The following is a 19,473-nucleotide window of genomic DNA, read 5'->3' on the forward strand; positions in this document are numbered from 1 at the left end:
AGACTATAACCTAAAGAAGAAAATAGTATCCATGAGTCCTATGGATATAAATAAATGATTGAATAAAACACAAATGGGGGTGCTCAGTCACGTCCAACTCTTCGTGACCCCATGGACTGTAGCCTGCCACGCTCTTCTGTCCATGGGATTTCCCAGCAGGGATACTGGAGTGGATTGCCATTTCCTCCTCCGGGGGATCTTCCTGACCCAGGGATCAAACCCAATGCCTCTCCTGCATTGCAGATGGATTCTTTAACCACTGAGCCACCTGGGAAGGCAAATGTGGGAGAAGAGACAAGTATTCTTCAGAGAAGGATTCCAAGTAACACATGTGAAGGAATAAGGGAAGTAGAACATGAGCACTGGAACGCCACAGTATATGCTGCCAGCAAGGTCCAGGGATGAATGTTAAAATTAGTGGGCAAACCTTTAAAAACGGGACATGTTCAGAGTCTCAAAGTATCTCCCCTAAAATACTTAATAATTACTGTGGTTTTTCCCTTTCCTTTCCCTTTTGCTTTATATTTTAATTGAAGTATACTTGACCTCTTTTGTAAACTCTGGTGCACAACATAATGACTTGATATGTCTATACATTTCAAAATGATCACCATGTAACTCTGGTTACATCTATCACCATACAAAGATGCTACGTTATTATGGACTACATTCCCCACACTGTACATTTTATCCCCATGACTCATTTATTTTGTAACTGGAAGTTTATATCTCTTAATCTCCTTCACCTATTCATTCCGTCCCCCCTCCTCCCCTCTGGCAAACAGCTGTTTGCATGACTGTTTCTGTTAGTTATTCGTTTGGTTTTTCAGATTCCACATATAAGTGAAATCATCAGTATTTGTCTTCCTCTGTCTGACTTATTTCATTTAATATAAATAAGTTCATCCATGTTGTCACAAATGGCAAGATTTCATTTTTTTATGGCAAGTAATACAGAATGCTTCTTAAAAATTCCTTGACACTCTTTACTCCAGGAGGTTGAGCTTAATTCCCCTCTCCTTTGAGTGTGGTCAAACTTCCCTGGCGGCTCAGACCGTAAAGCATCTGCCTACAATGTGGGAGACCCGGGTTTCATCCCTGGGTCGGGAAGATCCTCTGGAGAAGGAAATGGCAAGCCACTCCAGCGTTCTTGCCTGGAAAATCCCATGGACGGAGGAGGCTGGTAGTCTACAGTCCATGAGGTCACAAAGAGTCAGACACGACTGAGTGACTAAACTTTCACTTTCTTCTATTGAGTGTGGTCTAAACGTCTGACTTACTTATAAGGAACAGAGCATGGAAACAGAACACAAGACACCTCACAGAGGAGGAACCTGACAGATGCTGCTATCCAGGTGATCATAGTTAATATCACCAATAACAAATTATGTTAGAATCATAAGATATTACGATATGATGTGATGAAGGGGGCTCTTCATCTCTGTGGTATTCCCCTCAAACTTATAACCCCCATCCATAAGAAAACACCAGAGAAATCCAGACTGAGGAAAATACTATAAAATACATAGGTTTCAAAAGTCTCAAGTCATGAAAAATAAGGAAATTATGAGAAAACGCCAGGAAGAGGAGACTCAGGATGACAAATACAACAGAACGCAGTAGAATTTTGGGACCCTGGTGTTCTGGTGGCTAAAACTCCATGCTTCCAATGCAGGGGGCCTGGGTTCCATTCCTGGTCAGGGAACTAGATCCCACATGCCACAACCTAGACCTGGTGTGACCAAACAAATAATGAAAAAAAAAAAAAAAAGAATGCAGTGGAATTTCAGGTTGGATCCTGAACAGAAAAAGGATGCTAACAGAACAGCTAATGGAATCCAATGAGAGCCTGTAGTTTAGTTTATAGCATTATACCAATGTTTAATTTCTCAGTTTTGACAAATATACTATGTTTATGTAAGATGTTAACATTAAGGAAAGCTGGAGAACAGCATTTAAGAATGCTCTGTACCATCCTTACACTCCTCTTTAAATATAAACTTATTTCAAAATTAAAAGTTTTCAAAAGTTAATCTATCTGTTATCTCTATGGGATAAACATGACATTTCACCTAAATGCCATTATGGACGTATGGATATGGGACAGGAGTACATGTATCATAATATTTCTCAGTGATTCTAATCTTCAGTTTGTTTGTTTTTCTCAAATCCATTTGAAGTCCCTATGATAGTTGTATGGAATACATAAGGTAATGATTTTCTTCTTGTGAAAGACTTTGTTCTTTTCATAGCAATCCATTTATACATTATTATTTTTATACTGATGTATTGCATCTACATATCACAACATGTGACTTCACAACATGTGAAAGTGTTCTTCTGAAAAATAATGAAGAAATCCAGGTAAAGAGGGATAAAAATGTTTTAATTGTTGAAATACAATTGAGTGATTTACACTTCAGTACAAGGTCGTTATCAAATTAAGAACTTTCCAAATATCCCACTAACCATCAGTGACAAGTCCTCGAAAGTAGTACAGAATTAACATGATAAGATGCTATGATCACACACAGGTAGAATGGGAGACTTGATGGCTATGAAGTACTTGTAGTTACACAAGCCTTTAACTAAAACAAAGAGGAATTTAATCAAAATGTACATACAGCATGCAATGCAAACCTCAGCAGCTGAAGTATTGCCATGTAATGCGTTGTTCCCAATAAAGAAACTCCTTAGACATTTAAATAAAGCTGAAAACCAATAGTAAAAAAGGGAAAGAGATAGCAGGAAGTATCAATTTAATCAATTTTACAGCTAAAAATCAACATGAAGTAGAAATAGTGAAAAATAACACACAAATATATTACTTTGGGTAACTCGTTGATAGTGCCTTATTATTTTAAGTTATAAATAGATGAAGGATTTTGATTTATAAAAACTATCAAAAAAAGCATCAGTGAAAAGACATGATCTTCATGAGCTGTGGGGATGTTCAGGTGAGACCCCAGTGGGGACACGGGACCGGCTGGGCAAGAAGCCTTCATAAGTTTGCCTTCTGCAGACGGATCATAGAAAGCTCCATATCCAAGCATGTTGTTTAACCAATTCCTTTCTAGTACCACAACATTCAGTATGTACCCATGGTTTTAACTATCAACTAAGAATTTCGGGGGAGGCGTGGAGACTGTTTAGAATTTCCTTGGAAATGTCTGTGCATGTTACAAAATCCCATGAAGGAAAAATTTCATCCAGATCTTGATGAACAGGCTATGAGGGTGAGAATAAAAGGGGAAAGGGTTATTAGGAAGCACGAAAGGCAACACTTGGATAAAATACATCAGCTTGTTAAGCCTGCAAATTTTTTACTGATTTTCTTTTTGGTAAAACACACATTCAACATCCGTTTAACATCGAGCTGAGAATGAAAATGCTGCCAGCGGTGGGTGAAGCACTGATGACATTTACATAAAGAGACAAAGGTGGATGGAGAAAGAGACTCTCAGCTTATAATTAAACTATGGGTTGGTCAAAAAGTTCGTTTGAGTTTTTCCACAACATCTTATGAATTGAACTGTTTTGGCCAACCCAATACACCAATGGGATGATGCCCAAATCTAGCTACCCATCCACAGCACAAGATACAGATTGTTCAGTCACAACCCCACGCCTTCCCTGCTCAGTCAGACCTTCCTGGGAGGGGGCGAGCCATCCCCATCCTCCCTGGGGATCTGACGTAGCAAGCCCATCCACGGGCATTTGAGAAGCATTACTGCTCTGGCAGCACCCCATACATCTCGACAGGCAAAACTTCCACCCTTGGGTCATCTGCAGAAGAAACTACACATCTGGAGACATAGCCAATTTTAAGAGATTCTGAAAGCGAAAGTGTCAGCCACTCAGTTGTGTCCAAATCTCTTTTCAACCCCATGGACTGTAGCCCGCCAGGCTCCTCTGCTCTTGAAATTCTCTAGGGAAGAATACTGGAGTGGGTTGGGTTGCCAGTTCCTTCTCCAGGGGAATCTTCCCAACCGAGGGATTAAACCTGGGTCTCCTGCATTGCAGGCAAACTCTTTACCATTTGAGCCAATAGCTTCAAAAAGTAACCAATTCAACCGTGAACTTGGGTCACTAAGATTTTACACATCTGTTGTTCAGTCGCTCAGTTGTGTCCGTCTGTGGTGGTCACATGGTCTGCAGCACGCCAGGCTTCCCTGTCCTTCACCATCTTCATCTTCACCACGCTCAAACTCATGTCCATTGAGTCGGTGATGCCATCCAACCATCTCATCCTCTGTTGTCCCCTTCTCCTCCTGCTTCAATCTTTCCCAGCATCAGAGTCTTTTCCAATGAGTCAGCTCTTAACATCAGGTGGCCAAAGTATTGGAGTTTCAGCTTCAGCATTAGTCCTTCTAGTGAATAGTCAGGACTGATTTCATTTAGGATGGCCTGGTATGACGTCCCTGCAGTCCAAGGGACTCTAAAGAGTCTTCTCCAAAACCATAGTTCAAAAGCACCAATTCTTCGGCGCTCAGCTTTTTTTATAGTCCAAATCTCACATCCATACGTGACTACTGGAAAAACCATAGCTTTGATTATATGATCCTTTGTCAGCAAAATAATGTCTCTGCTTTTTAATATGCTGTCTAGTTTGGTCATAGCTTTTCTTCCAAAAGCACCTTTTAATTTTGTGGCTGCAGTCACCATCTGCAGTGATTTTGGAGCCCAAAAAATAAAATGTGTTGCTGTTTCCATTGTTTCCCTATCTATTTGCCATAAAGTGATGGGACTGGATGCCATGATCGCTGTTTTTTGAACGCCGTTTTAAGCCAGCTTTTTCACTCTCCTCTTTCACTTTCATCAAGAGGCTTTTAGTTCCTCTTCACTTTGTGCCATAAGGGTGGTGTCATCTACATATCTGAGGTTATTGATATTTCTCTCGGCAATCTTGATTCCAGTGTGTGCTTCATCCAGCTCAGCGTTTCTCATGATGTACTCTGCATAGTAATGCTCAAAATTCTCCAAGCCAGGCTTCAACAGTATGTGAACCGTGAACTTCCAGATGTTCAAGCTGGTTTTAGAGAAGGCAGAGGAACCAGAGATCAAATTGCCAGCATCCGCTGGATCATCAAAAATGCAAGAGAGTTCCAGAAAACATCTATTTCTGCTTTATTGACTACGCCAAAGCCTTTGACTGTGTGGATCACAACAAACTGTGGAAAATTCTTAAAGAGACGGAAATTCCAGACCACCTGACCTATCTCCTGACAAATCTGTATGCAGGTCAGAAAGCAACAGTTAGAACTGGACATGGAACAACAGACTGGTTTCAAATAGGGAAAGGAGTACATCAAGGCTATATATTGTCACTCTGCTTATTTAACTTACATGCAGAGTACATCATGAGAAATGCTGAGCTAGATGAAGCACAGGCTGGAATCAAGATTGCCGGGAGAAATATCAATAACCTCAGATATGCAGATGACACCACCCTTATGGCAGAAAGCGAAGAACTAAAGAGCCTCTTGATGAAAGTGAAAGAGGAGAGTGAAAAAGTTGGCTTAAAGCTCAACATTCAGAAAACTAAGATCATGGCATCCGGTCCCATCACTTCTTGGCAAATAGATGGGGAAACACTGGGAAACAGTGACAGACTTAATTTTGGGGGGCTCCAAAATCACTGCAGATGGTGACTACAGCCATGAAATTAAAAGATACTTACTCCTTGGAAGAAAAGTTATGACCAACCTAGACAGCATATTAAAAAGCAGAGACATTACTTTGCCAACAAAGGTCCGTCTAGTCAAGGCTATGGTTTTTCCAGTGGTCATACATGGATGTGAGAGTTGGACTATAAAGAAAGCTCAGCACCAAAGAATTGATGCTTTTGAACTGTGATGTTGGAGAAGACTCTTGAAAGTCCCTTGGACTGCAAGGAGATCCAACCAGTCCATCCTAAAGGAAATCAGTCCTGAATATTCATTGGAGGGACTGATGCTGAAGCTGAAACTCCAATACTTTGGCCACATGATGCAAAGAACTGACTCATTTGAAAAGACTCTGATCCTGGGAAAGAGTGAAGGCAGGAGGAGAAGAGGACGACAGGGGATGAGATGGTTGGATGGCATCACCAACTCAATGGACATGAGTTTGAGTAAACCCTGGGAGTTGGTGATGGACAGGGAGTCCTGGCGTGCGAAGTCCATGGGGTTGCAAACAGTCAGACATGACTGAGCAACTGAACTGAACTCTGTATAGACATTAAATAAGCAGGATGATAGTATACAGCCTGACGTACTCCTTTCCCAATTTGGAACCAGTTCTTTGTTCCATGTCTGGTTCTAACTGTTGCTTCTTGATCTGCATACAGGTTTCTCAGAGGCAGGTAAGGTGGTCTATTGACTACTTTTAAGAATTTTCCACATTTGTTGTGATCCACACAGTCAAAGGCTAAAGTGTAGTCAAGGAAGCAGAAGTAGATGTTTTTCTGGAATTCTCTTGCTTTTTCTGTGATCCAATGGATGTTGGCAACTTGATCTCTGGTTTAGGTCAAAAAACACAAGAATCTCCAATCTCTTCCATAAAACGTCTCTTATCATCAGCATTCCTGCCCAATAATTTAAGCTCAGACACCACATGTTCTGACACCTCACAGATAAGTACCACCTAGGATGCTTAACTATTGAGTAAATGGACAGCCTTTCAATGTAGAAAACTTCTCAGATAATTCAAAAGATGTAAATTGATTGTTCAGCAGTAGAGTTAAAGAATGGGGAAATATGAGAAGAGAGAGGGATGGTAATAAAATAGTGTCTGTTTTCATACTGACAGCCATGAGCAGTAGGGAAATATTCGAGCTCACCATCTAACATTATGTGGGTTGATTCACCAGCAGTGTGGTTCCACTGTTATCAGGAAATTTCAGATCCTTATATAAAGGTTCCACAACCATCTTGTCTAACTCTCTCATGTGAAAATTGAAATTGGGTGAAGCTGGGACAAAGTGAGGGATGCATCTAAGCTCCTGCGTTAAAACAGACCTGCTGAGTCTCCTGATCTCTGTCTACACAGCACTGCTTCCCACTCTGTTCAGATGCTTTCTGAAATATACCCTGTTTTCGGAGGGTAAACACTAATGTATGCTTATTTTCAAACAGATTATCTTTTCTATTTGATTCAGATAATAAAAAAAATACAGTCACATCAGAAAAAAACAGCAGGGAACTTAGAAATTCACATGAGATTTAGAACTCTTAAAAATACTAGAAATAGAAAATCTCCAGCAACTTAAAGAGAAACTCAACACCCGAACATGGATATGAGCACTAGGCAATAATGCTCCATAATGTTGTAGCCTTGATGAGAAAGTCTTTGAAGAAGTGGCTGCCTAATACTGTTGTATTTCTTTTCCCAAAGAAACCAGTTAAAGCTTCCATGTCCCTTTCCTCCAACTGGACGGTTTATTTGTCTCCATTTGTGAGTTTATTTTGCAGCCCATATCAACCCAGACACAGTACCCATACTGGTTCTGAGCAAGAAGTCGGTTCAACATCAAATCAGTCTTGCTTCTGGTCTACCAATGGCTGGATTCTGGTTACAAAAAAGGATGATGGTACAATGATGATGATGGTGATGATGACAATGACAACTCCAGCAGAAGGTATCATTAACTTCATATTTAATCCTAACAAGACCCCATCAAGATAAATGTCGGGGGAAGTAACTTGCCAGGCTAGTAACAGAAAGAGCCTGAACTCAAAACCAAGGTTGTCTGACTCCCAAAAGAGAACGGGCTATCTCAGGAGACAGAGCATTCCTGATCATTGGATGTTTGGCAAGACGGAAAGACAGGCAAGCTCTAAGCATTGCATGCATTGTGGACCAGGTGAACTGAAACTCTTTGGCGCTAGGGTTGCTCAGTATCTTTTAGAGTGTCTGGTACCCAGAGGGTAGCTAATGAAAGCAACTTTTCTTGTATCTTTGTTCCTGTTCATTGTATCAATATAATTCTAACTCCACACTCTTCATCAGGTCAACAGTGCTTCATCTTTTCAACTTGGTCTATAATTTTACTATTCCTTCCTGCAAAACTGCATCTTTGCACATTTATGACTACCTATCTCTATTGGAGTTTTGGTACTGATAAATCTTCTATCAACTACCCCCGGCTATTGCCAAACATTTAATATGGAGCCAAATCTAACTCCCAGCCTCTCTAGTCTTTCCTTGTCTATCATTTTCAAGGTCATAGCCCCTCAAAGAATTTGGCAATGAAGAGTGAAACCTCGGTAAGTCTAAGCAAACACATAGCTTGTTCTTACTTAATGAATTAAGTTGCAGTTGAAAAAAACTAAGTTAACTGCAGAGAAAATCAATCTAATCATTAAAGACTTCTTTACAATAAAACATATTGGATTCCACAGATTTAACTGAAAGATGAGATCCCTCCTAATCTTATACAGAGCATCTATAGATCATTGATCAAGGTTAAATATACAGAATTATTTAGAAAAATGTACAGTACCTCTTGATTATTGAGTCATGATATTTTCTTCTAATCTTAAAAAAGAAAATTAAGAAAAGTTAAATATTCAGTTATAAAAACATATTCCAGTTTCCCATAGAACTACAAATAGCTAGGATATATACATATTTGCTAGTCTAAATCATCAAGTAGATAAAAAGCAATGAGGAACAAATAACCATGGTATGTTAAAAATAATATAATATTTTTATTATATTTGTGTACAAATTAAATTACATGTTACATCTATATAATTATATGTGTACATAGCAATAGTTCTTAAAAAGATCACATATCAGACAACTGTATAGTGATTAGTAAATCAGTGTTCTTTACAAGCCACATTAAAACTTCACTTAAGTAAGAAGCTATCTATCTACAAGGCTGCAATCATACCTATTATCAGAAGGACTTCATTAGCCCCACAATTACTTCCTACTAAAACTCAGAAAAAGGAGCCTCTACTTCATTTCATTATACAAAAGGCAGTTAATTTTCTTCTAATCACCAGGCTACTTACCAGTTACATTTATAATATATAACAGGAATTTACCTTTATGTTCTACAAAAATTCCATAAATTTACTGAAACATTTGCTTTCACACTGATCATTACTGAAATTAATATGAAATTTAAAATATCCATGGATCAACCACAGACAGAAGCTAACTGTTGTTCTGGAATTATTCTCATCACGTGGGTGGCAGTTTCAACAAATGATTACAGTGAGCACATACGGGTTTTTGCTGTTACTGTTGTTGTTTGTTTCTGTTTCAGGCCATGCCTGGTGGCGTGTGGGATCTTAGTTCCATAACTAGGGATTGAACCCATGCCCTCTGCAGTAGAAGCTTGAAGTCTCCACCCTGAACTGCTAAGGAAGTCCCAAATATGGTTCTTATACATGGTTCACTGAAACTCAGTAATATTTAGGGTGAGCCAGGCAAGTGGAAATACCAGTTTCACATTTGTTTTCACAAAACAAAAAAGCATGTAGAAACAGTAAATATCACGGAGTTTTACTTACTTTTCTGCACAGTCTTTGTCTGATTGGACACCATATTGACAGCTTCAGATGGCAGACCAACATACACTCCTCCATAGTTTCTTGATGAAAAAGAAGCAGAGACAGAAAAATCAGACCAAACTACATGGTTACTATACATGTGCAGAAAGTGATGATATCAGGGGAACTATCAAACAACTACAGAATTATTAAACTAATTCACGACTTTTCAAAAGTAGAATCCAGAATATTATTGTCCTTGGAAGATCATTGTTTTTCTATGTTTAAAGAAAAGCTACACATAAAAAAAGAAAGTTGTAGAGTAGTTTTTAGATATTTTACTTGCAATGAGACAGAAGGAGTTGGGATTTTTTTAGAATTCAGTGGAGCAATAAATATCAGTAGCGTGACACGTTACAGTTAATCGGTCAATATTTATCAAGAATTTGACTAATGTGGTAGTAGGTGCTATGAACACACAGAAACACTTTACGTGTAGGTAGATATAAAGTGAGGAGAAAGAGAGAGGTAAGGAGTAATGAGAATGAAGTGCAGCTAGTCACAGGATGGAAGGATGGAGAAGGCAGAGGAAACGAAGAGATGTCATCCAATTTGAGAGAACAGCTCCTCCAAAGCCCACAAGTGGAAACCAGCACAGGCTGCGTGCACAGGGCCAACCACACTTGTTTGGAAGAAGCAAAGATAAAGAAGAACTCTGGGCAAGGCCTTTATCACACTGCATGCTCCCACCTGTGTCTGCGCCAGAAGTTTTCCTGGAGGAATCTGTATTATCGGCAATGTGCTACCCAGGGGTCAATTAAATTTGTGAGTTAAATTAATCCGTGACAAATTAAATCCATGAGGTGTGGCCAAAATTATTCAAATTAAAGGCAGCTTCAACACCAAACATACCTCCTCTTGTCATCTTCTGTTATCGACTCTTCTGTTCTAAGAGATCAAAAACATTTGATATGAGCCATTTGGTTACACAGAGACTTCATTTTTGGTTCTGAGCAAAAGGGGATTGACGAGTTAAAGACAGTTTTGTTTCTTTCAAGTTCTTCCATTGAGTATTTCAGTAACACAGTATACTGTCTCTACCTCTACAGAGAAAGGAAGTGGAGATTTGGAATTTATCTGCTGAACACTGGCCATACACACAGAAAATACTCCCAAAGAGGGTAAAAACCACCCTGTGATCTAATTTGTCCAAATTGAGCCCATAATCTGAATTCACCAGCTAATGATCAACCTCATTTACCTCTTGATAAAGTTGGATCATTTTTTAATTCAAAGGTGTCAAAGTCATACTGTAGTAGACCCACTGCTATGCTTATTGAAGTGGTATAACACTTTTAGGTGCTATTTACAACTTTTAATTAAAATGGATTTATAACCCGTCAGTACAGATACTAGGAAAATGATGGTGACAAACTTGTTCAAGATTATCAGAACCATCTACTCTGGTTCTGAATGGCCAGAGTTATTGTGAAATTGTTTTTGAAGCTGTAACTGGCAGATGTGGACATACAGAATGCCTCATTTCTTGCTACAGATATTCTTTTCCTATCCAGTGACATATCTGTGTATTTTAAGTCTTTCCCCTTTTGTGTGATTCAGCTCAAGGATATATTCAATGTTTTAAAATATATTTCACTTCCCCAAATGTAAGAAAATAGTGAATTATTTTTAATCCATTACCTCATAAATTATTCAATGCCCTAAAACCCAACTTGCACTCTCTGTATAAAATTAATCAATATCTTATGCATCTAATTTGCAGGAAATGACAATATAGCTGCCATATTTATTGGGTAATAAATTAAGCTTCAGATATATTACTAAATGTTTAAAAATACACTTTATAAAGACTTATCAGATGGCCATTTTCTAAACCTTCAATTAAGTTATAATGCCTGCCTTTACTACATGCTCCCTTCATCCCACAAATGATTATTCTATGATACAAAGACTGGAGACTAAAGACTACACGGGTAAAAACAGCATTATCATTGAGTCCTTCCCATGTGTCAGATTCCACATGCCAGACATTCCACATGCACCAGTGCGATTTCTCCCAACAGTTCTAAGGAAATAGCTTCAGAGAGACAGGTAGTGAACAAATATGCAAGTCCAACAAGTGAGACCAACATTGAAATCCCACCCATCTGACACCAAAACCACATTGCACATCCCAATTCACCGCTCTGCCTCTCAAATAGGAAGACGTTAAAGTGAAAAACACTTCCTGTGACAAACCTACGTGGTGGCTTCCCCTGGAGCGGGCGCTGCCTCCACACCACTCTTGGCAAAAGCTTTGAGCCTCATCCCCGTCTCACAACCTGCCTATGTAACTGCCCCAGGCATTTGCTCCTGCAAGTCTACTATTTCCTTTAATCCTCGTCACAATCCTGAAAAACGGGGATTTGTTGCTGCTGCTGTTGTGTAGTCGATCAGTCATTTTCAACTCTTTACGACCCCATGGACAGTAGCCCACCAGGCTCCTCTGTCCACAGGATCTCCCAGGCAAGGATCCAAGAGTGGATTGCCATTTCCTTCTCCAGGGAATCTTCCCGACCCTGGGATCGAACTCACCTTTGCTGCATTGGCAGGCAGATTCTTTACTACTGAGCCACCCAGGAAGCCCAAAATGAGGATTAGTCACATTTAAAAATGAAAAACTGAGACTCTGAAAGGTGGAGTACTGCACCCCAGGTTACACGGCCAAGTTTAGAGCCAGAATTCAAACCAAAGGCTGCTGAACAATAGAAACTAATTTAATACTGCAAAGCAACCATGTTGTTCTGCTGTTGTTGTTGTTGTCACCCAGTCGTGTCTGACTCTTTGCGACCCCATGGACTGCAGCACGCCAGACCTCCCTGTCCCTCACCATCTCCCAAAGTTTGCCCAAGTTCATGTCCATTGCCTCAGTGATGCCATCTAGTCATCTCATCCTCTGACGCCCTCTTCTCCTTCTGTCCTCAATCTTTCCCAGCATCAGAGACTTTTCCAGAGTCAGCTGTTTGCATCAGATGACCAAAATACTGGAATTTCAGCTCAAGCATCAATCCTTCCAACAAGTATTCAGGGTTGATTTCCCTTAAGATTCACTGGGTTGATACTCCAATAAAAATCTGTATGTGTGTGTGATTTTTTGTGTGTGTAATTCCAGCTCCTGCTTCATAAACTGTGGGCCCATGCTAATTTGTATCAGAGAAACACCTCTATCTCCCAAGCTGGATCTCTCTGATTTTATCATCCCATTTATAAGAGGGAACCAAGGTGGCAGAGGGGTCTTAGTCAATGTTTCATTTGCATTAGACCTAAGCCTCTATGCTGTCAGGGGCATGCAATCTTTTACAACTTGTTAAATGGCTACATAGTTATGTATTGACGTTTTCTCGGCAGAAAACCTCTCCAGATCAGCAGTTATATTAGACTGTATTCATCTGAACAACCAGGTCCAAATCAAAGTTAAATCAAAAAATAGTGGCTGGTCTAAACCAAATCTCCTTGTGGACAGAGAGGGCTAAGCCACTCTGGCTGCCTGAGAGCCAAGTGCTGCCCTGTCCTGTTCGAGAGGACGGCAACCTCTCAGCTGTGGTGATGTGGTCCTGCCCCGACTGCACTGGCTGTTGCCTTCAGAAAAAGAAATGGTTCATCAAGCAGCAATAAACATTCCTGGGAAGAGGAAGATCTAGAGATGTTAAGCATCTAAAAAAAATACCCCTTTGGTGTGAAGACCAGCTTCTTTTGAAAGAGCATTTCTTATTGATGAAAAGGGGACATTATCTCAGGGCAGTTCAAAACAACTGGGGTGATAAATTTATCTGACAGCTAAGCAACTTAGCAAGAAACTTCAGCCTTCAGAATTCTAATACCTGGGAAGACTCACAAGTCTGGGATAACGCCTTGGCTGTCCGAACACCTGGGCTGCCCCGCCCGTGCACCATCTTAAAGGATCACTGTACTTGTTTCCCCTCACAGAGTGTGTTTTGAAAGATCCTGTTGTCAACCGGCCTTAGTAACTCACTTACTGACAATTTTCCTAGACATACAAGTGCCGAAGACATACAAAGCCTCTGAAGCATGGGATGATTCCCACAGGGAATGTGTAGAATGTGAATCAAAGGCAAATAAACCTTACGTTTTGCTAACCTACAGCCTGTGCAGCCTCATTGTAGGCACATGCAATGCAGATTTCTGTTCAGTTTCTAAACTGATGAAAATAGCCTGTGGTCAGACCAGGGCACCCCCTTACCACGGAGCCCTTGAAGGAGGGCTGATCTTCATGGAGGACTTGATCATTTTTCTTTCCTGGTCACTATAGCTTTAGGGCAAGGGCAGTGACTATTGTGCAGCTGTGATTGCTGACGGATCACAAGATTTGTTCCCAAAAGCAGGGAAGGATGTGGGCAGGGAGAGCAGGACAGAAAGCCATGTAAACCCTGGCTTGGCGAGAAAGCAGCCACTGGCGGAGCCTAGAAAGCCCTTGGTCGTGGCCATCACGGCTCTATTTTCTGCCGGCACTAAAGACAAAGAATGAGATGATTTCACCCTGGAGTCTTTGTTTAGAAAAGAGAGACTGAAGATTGAATTAGTCCATGCTGGGAACGACAAAGTAAAAAGGAAGCCGATTCACAGGAGATGAGCCGGAAGAGGCCAAACCACTCTGCCTCTTCTGACAGTACTGCTCAGGAGTTCACTGGTCCAAATATCTCCACACATTTGGCCCATAATCCTGCTACCCTAGACAAGGGGCAAGTCAACATACATTGACCAGCAGAAATCTCCTAGGGAGTAATGGAAATAAAAACAAAAATAAACAAGTGGGACCTAATTAAACTTAAAAGCTTTTGCACAGCAAAGGAAACTACAAACAAGGTGAAAAGATAACCCTCAGAATGGGAGAAAATGGTAGCAAAGGAAACAACTGACAAAGAATTAATTTCCAAAATATACAAGCAGCTCATACAAATCAATACCACAGAAACAAACAACCCAATCAGAAAGTGGGAGAAAGACCTAAACGGACATTTCTCCAAAGAAGACATACAGATGGCTAACAAACACATGAAAAGATGCTCAACATTGCTCATTATTAGAGAAATGCAAGTCAAAATTACAATGAGACACCACTTCACACCAGTCAGAATGGCCATCATCAAAAAGTCTACAGACAATAAACGCTGGAGAGGATGTGAAGAAAAGGGAACCCTCTTGCATTGCTGGTGGGAATGTAAATTGATACAGCCGCTATGGAAGACTGTTTGGAGATTCCTTTAAAAAACTAGGAATAAATCCACCATATGACCCAGCAATCCCACTACTACCCTAAAGAAACCAAAATTGAAAAAGACACATGTACCCCAATGTTCACTGCAGCGCTATTTACAATAGCTAGAACATGGAAGCAAACTAAATGTCCATTAAGATGAATGGATAAAGAAGCTGTGGTACATATATTCAATGGAATATTACTCAGTCATAAAAAGGAACACATTTGAGTCAGTTCTAATGAGGTGGACGAAACTAGAGCCTATTATACAGAGTGAAATAAGTCAGAAAGAGAAATATAAATATCACATACTAATGCACATATACAGAATCTAGAAAGATGGCACTGATGAATTTATCTGCAGGGCAGCAATGGAGAAACAGACATAGAGAACAGCCCTATGGACGTGGAGGGAGAGAAGGAGGGAGAAGGTGAGATGTATAAAGAGAGCAACATGAAAATTTACAATACCATATGTGAAACAGACAGCCAATGGGAATTTGCTATATGACTCAGGGAACCCAGACAGGAGCTATGTAACAATCTGGAAGGGTGGGATGGGGAGGGAGATGGGAGGGAGCCTCGGGAGGGAGGCGACATGGGTGTACTGTGAATCAGCTGATTCTTGTTGATGTCTGACAGAAAACAACAAAATTCTGTAAAGCAAAATTATCCTTCAATTAAAAAATAAATTAATTAAAAAAAGAAAAAGAAACTGGAAGTTTCAGGGTAGTGGTCCACTTCTAAATAACAGTTCTGAGACATAGTTCAGGAGTCAACGCCCAGGTGCCTACAAGCAGAGACACTGAAGACGGGAAATGTGAATGAAGGCCTTCCGGGACAAGAATCCCCCTGAATTTACCACAAAGGGGAATAAACCTTGAGAATAAGGCTTCTACCAAGAGAACCAAAACACACGGGTATAGGAGGGAAGGGACCACGTACCATAAATCAAACTGCCTAAAAAACAAAAAGGGGAAGGCAACTTTCACCAATTTCCCTCCCTTTTTCTCCTGCCCCAGCCCCAATTTCACCAGGATGGAGGCTGACGTCAATAAGGGGGAAGGAAAACCCGCACAAATTATTACCACCAAGCGGTCGACAGCTGGAACAACTGTGTGGCCTATCCAGACAAAATCTGCTCTTGCGGGGAAGCTGTGCGGGACCCCCCCTCCCCACACACTGCAAGGACTCGGAGCAACAGCCTCCTTTGCCACCTGGCTCCCCGTTCGGTTCCACCAAAGGGGATGCTCGAGAGACACAAAATGCAGGAAAGGGGAAAGGACTGCCCTTTCTGGCTCCGCGCGCTGCTCCTGCCTGCAGCAGCCCAGGAGCTGGCTGATGGGACCAGCCTTGTTAACACTCTTTTTCTGGTCATCACAGCTCAAGTGGGCAGGCCACGGATACTATGTGGCCTCCAGCTGTGGTTCCTGCTGGATTACAAAATTCAGATGTGACACCGGCCTGGCAGCGCCCTCTCCCCAGAAGTTAGCATCCCAAGCCCAGAGAACCCCTCTCCTCTTCCAGCTCTTAGATTCTGGCAACCCCAACCTTTTTCCTTTGTCACCCCTTCCCTAGGAGTCGCAGCCACTTCCTGATATGATGCTCCCTATTATCTCAGTCTTCCTTTCTCACATCCTCAATCCTCCATGACCTGCTTAATCAATTCCTAATGGTAAATTCTCAGCTAATGTAGTTTCCCTTACCCTAAGTTGACACTAACTGATACATTACTTGGTAGCAAGACTGAGGTTTATCTTGCACCCCCTGGACTGAATGTGTCTCACTGAAGTATTTAAAGGATGTGTTATTTCCTGTTTATCAGGTCTAATCTCTATAATGTCATCAATGTACTGGACCAGTATGATGTGCTATAAGGTGTCAATAACATCAAGATATTGCAGAATACAGAATGAGCAGCAAGACTACAATGGTATACTGTTGACCTTACCAGGTAAAAGCAAACTGCTTCTTGTAATCCTTGCAAACTGGTTCAGAGATAAAGCATTTGACAAACGTTGCATAACAGAAGCTAGGGGCTATGTTGATTGTTTTCAGTAAAGATACCATACGTTGAACAGCAGCTGAAGTTGGAATCATCATTTCATTAAACTTACAAGAATCCAAAGTCACTCTCTAAAATAAATCTGCCTTCTGCACAGGCCAAACAGACAAGTTAAAAGGAGATATGAGAAGTGTCTTCATGTTTTCATTTTTCCACATCTTTGGTAGGGGCACTAATTCCTGCAACCCCAGGAATTCAGTGTTCCTGTTTGTATATTATTCTGGTACGAAGGGAAATTCCATGGGCTTCTACTTGATCCTTCCTACCATGACAGCCAATGTGGGAATTCTTTCAGTTTCCAAATACATCTACTCTGATTATGAACTCACAAACAAAGGAAATGACCAGAGCCCGGGATCTGCAGACTATTGGACTCACCACAGTTTTCAGGTTAGCCAAAATTCCATTGCTTCCCTGACCACTATAAGCCCACACATGGACTGATGGCCCAGAGTGGCATTTTGCATCCTCAGGCATTAATATCAACCAGAGCCAGTGCCTAGAAATCTCGAGAAGGTCCAGGTACTTCCTTCTGTCCTGGGCACAGGTGCTCTAATGAATGAACACACTCTGAGAAGACATGAAAGAATCTCTACCATGAATGTATGTAGCCATGTTTAAAATTCCCTCAAGGAAATGCGGCCTTGATCACTTTGAATCTGACTTGAGTCTGGAAACTGGGTTAAGAAGCCATGCCTTTCCATTGTGATGATCTCAGTTCAAGTTTCTGGCTCACACACCAGAAGTCTTCCTCTTACAAAACATAAAGGGAGAAAAGGAACCTTGAGGCTATGCTTCTCATTTATCCCCAGGGAAGTGTGATCAACCAGCTATTCTCAAAATTCCTTCCAAGATGAAACAATGTGCCTCTTCATCCTACTGCCCATGATGGTGAGTATGCCTATCTTGTCTTGGGTGATTGAGTTCTTGATTTTTTTTTCATTGGAGTATAGTTGCTTTGGGGCTTCCCAGGTGGCTCAGGGGTAAAGAATCTGCCTGCCGATGCCAGAGTCGCAAGAGACGTGGATTTGATCCCTGGGTTGGAAAGATCCCCTGGAAGAGGAAATGGTAACCCAATCCAGTCTTCTTGCCTGGGAAATCCCACGGACAGAGAAGCCTGGTGGGCTACAAAGAGTCGGACACGACTGAGCAACTGCGTATGCATGCACACATAGTTGCTTTACAATGCTGTCCTAGTTTCTGCTGTATACTGATGTGAATCAGCTGTGAGTACACATATATCCCCTCCCTCTTGACTGGGTGGTTGAGTTCCTGACCTCTGCTTCTCTGGGATCCCGTCCCCTTAAGGAAACAAAGAACCCGTCTTGAGGGCAGCATCTCCCACTGTCACAGCCACGTTACAGAGAATGACCCCCCTGGATACTCCCTTCACTATGTGTTTCTCAATTTGCTCAGTGCCTTGGGGAAGGGGGTCTCCTCTGCAGTGGGGAGCAGCTCACACTTGAAAAATCCATACCAGCATTCCTATCTCTGCAAACCTTTGTATTCCCTCCTCCCCATCACACCAGGAAAGTTCTGACATACTCCTCCCCTGGTGAGAGTGTAAACTCCTTCAGTTCATCAACCAAGTTGACTAAACTGTTAAGAGTCCCAGCCATGCAACTGAATTATTAAGTCTAGAATCTGTTAAATAATAAATTCAGTCTCCTTATACACTCCTTCCTCCTTGGTCTCACACCCTTAGAAGCCATTTCCACACATGTTCCCAAGGATTGTAGTAAAAGAAACTTACAAAATCCTGCAATTACTTAGCAGTATAAGCTCTTTCCTCCCAGGCCAGATTTTGTGCCTGTCTGTGGGAGCACCCTGAGATCTCATCTACTATTGGGCCCAATAACAATAAGGGTTGGTTGCAGCAGGTCCTGAGGAAGACAACTACCCCCTAACAAGGCAACCACCCAGGCGAGGGGACCCAACTCCATGCCTCCTACCTAGCTGGTCTACCCTATTCTCAAAGGCCCTGCTAGGAAAATAGAAAGTTTCTGTCTGGCAAAGATTGGGAGAGCAAGTCAGTTCTTCATTAGCTCCACCTTAATTCTAATGTACGCCAGTCTACTGCTCGAGAGAGAGGAAATGGGAAATAGAAGAGGCTACAACAGCTGTCTCTAATCTAACCAGGGACTAAATGCCCACAGACTCCTCCCGGAAATGTGGAACTGAAGCTAAAACAGCTAACAGAAAGCCCTGCCAACTAACACAGTTCTAATGCCTTAATATCATGACAAATGCAGCAAGTTGAGAAAGTCACACACACACCCCTGATTTCTGACCGCCACAACTAAGTGAAGAAGAGGAGTGAGTACGGAGAAGCAGGTGGGCTGGCATTTTTATTCAGTGGTGTAGGCAACCATATATTTGAATAATTTTAAGGGTCTGGAAAGGCCATGATTTAAATATAGTTTGATTTTACCTGGTGGCAAAAGTTACAAATTCAAATTCTCTATTATTTGTCAGGTGTGCCTCAGTGTCAATGACGGGAAAGGCATATGAGAAAGGGGGCCAGGCCCCAAGGAAGGGGCTGGAACTAAGAGCTGGGTTGCACTGTCCATTTTAGAGTCATGCCCAGGATGCATATTCGAAGAAGACATACTTCTCAGGTCCAAAGAGTAAAGGAACAAAATGGT

At 41.4% G+C, this 19,473-nt stretch overlaps 1 protein-coding gene across 2 annotated transcripts in view; it reads right to left on the bottom strand.

Annotated features, from left to right (window-relative positions):
* Window positions 1-231: 231 nt before the first annotated feature.
* C22H12orf75 (chromosome 22 C12orf75 homolog) overlaps window positions 232-19,473 on the bottom strand; it is a 46,939-nt gene continuing 27,697 nt past the window's right edge. The window contains exons 3-6 of one of the 2 annotated variants that reach the window (XM_043882050.1): window positions 10,398-10,433; window positions 9,507-9,586; window positions 8,483-8,517; window positions 232-268 (exon numbers count right to left, since the gene is read on the bottom strand). In XM_043882050.1, the coding sequence (XP_043737985.1) occupies window positions 8,513-8,517; window positions 9,507-9,586; window positions 10,398-10,433 (121 nt within the window). In that variant the 3' untranslated portion in view covers window positions 232-268; window positions 8,483-8,512. Of the gene's footprint in view, window positions 269-2,365; window positions 3,229-8,482; window positions 8,518-9,506; window positions 9,587-10,397; window positions 10,434-19,473 lie in introns of those variants that run through there. The other variant, XM_043882049.1, reaches the window with a different exon arrangement.

Source organism: Cervus elaphus, chromosome 22 (genome assembly GCF_910594005.1).
Source record: "Cervus elaphus chromosome 22, mCerEla1.1, whole genome shotgun sequence".
NCBI lineage: Eukaryota > Metazoa > Chordata > Mammalia > Artiodactyla > Cervidae > Cervus > Cervus elaphus.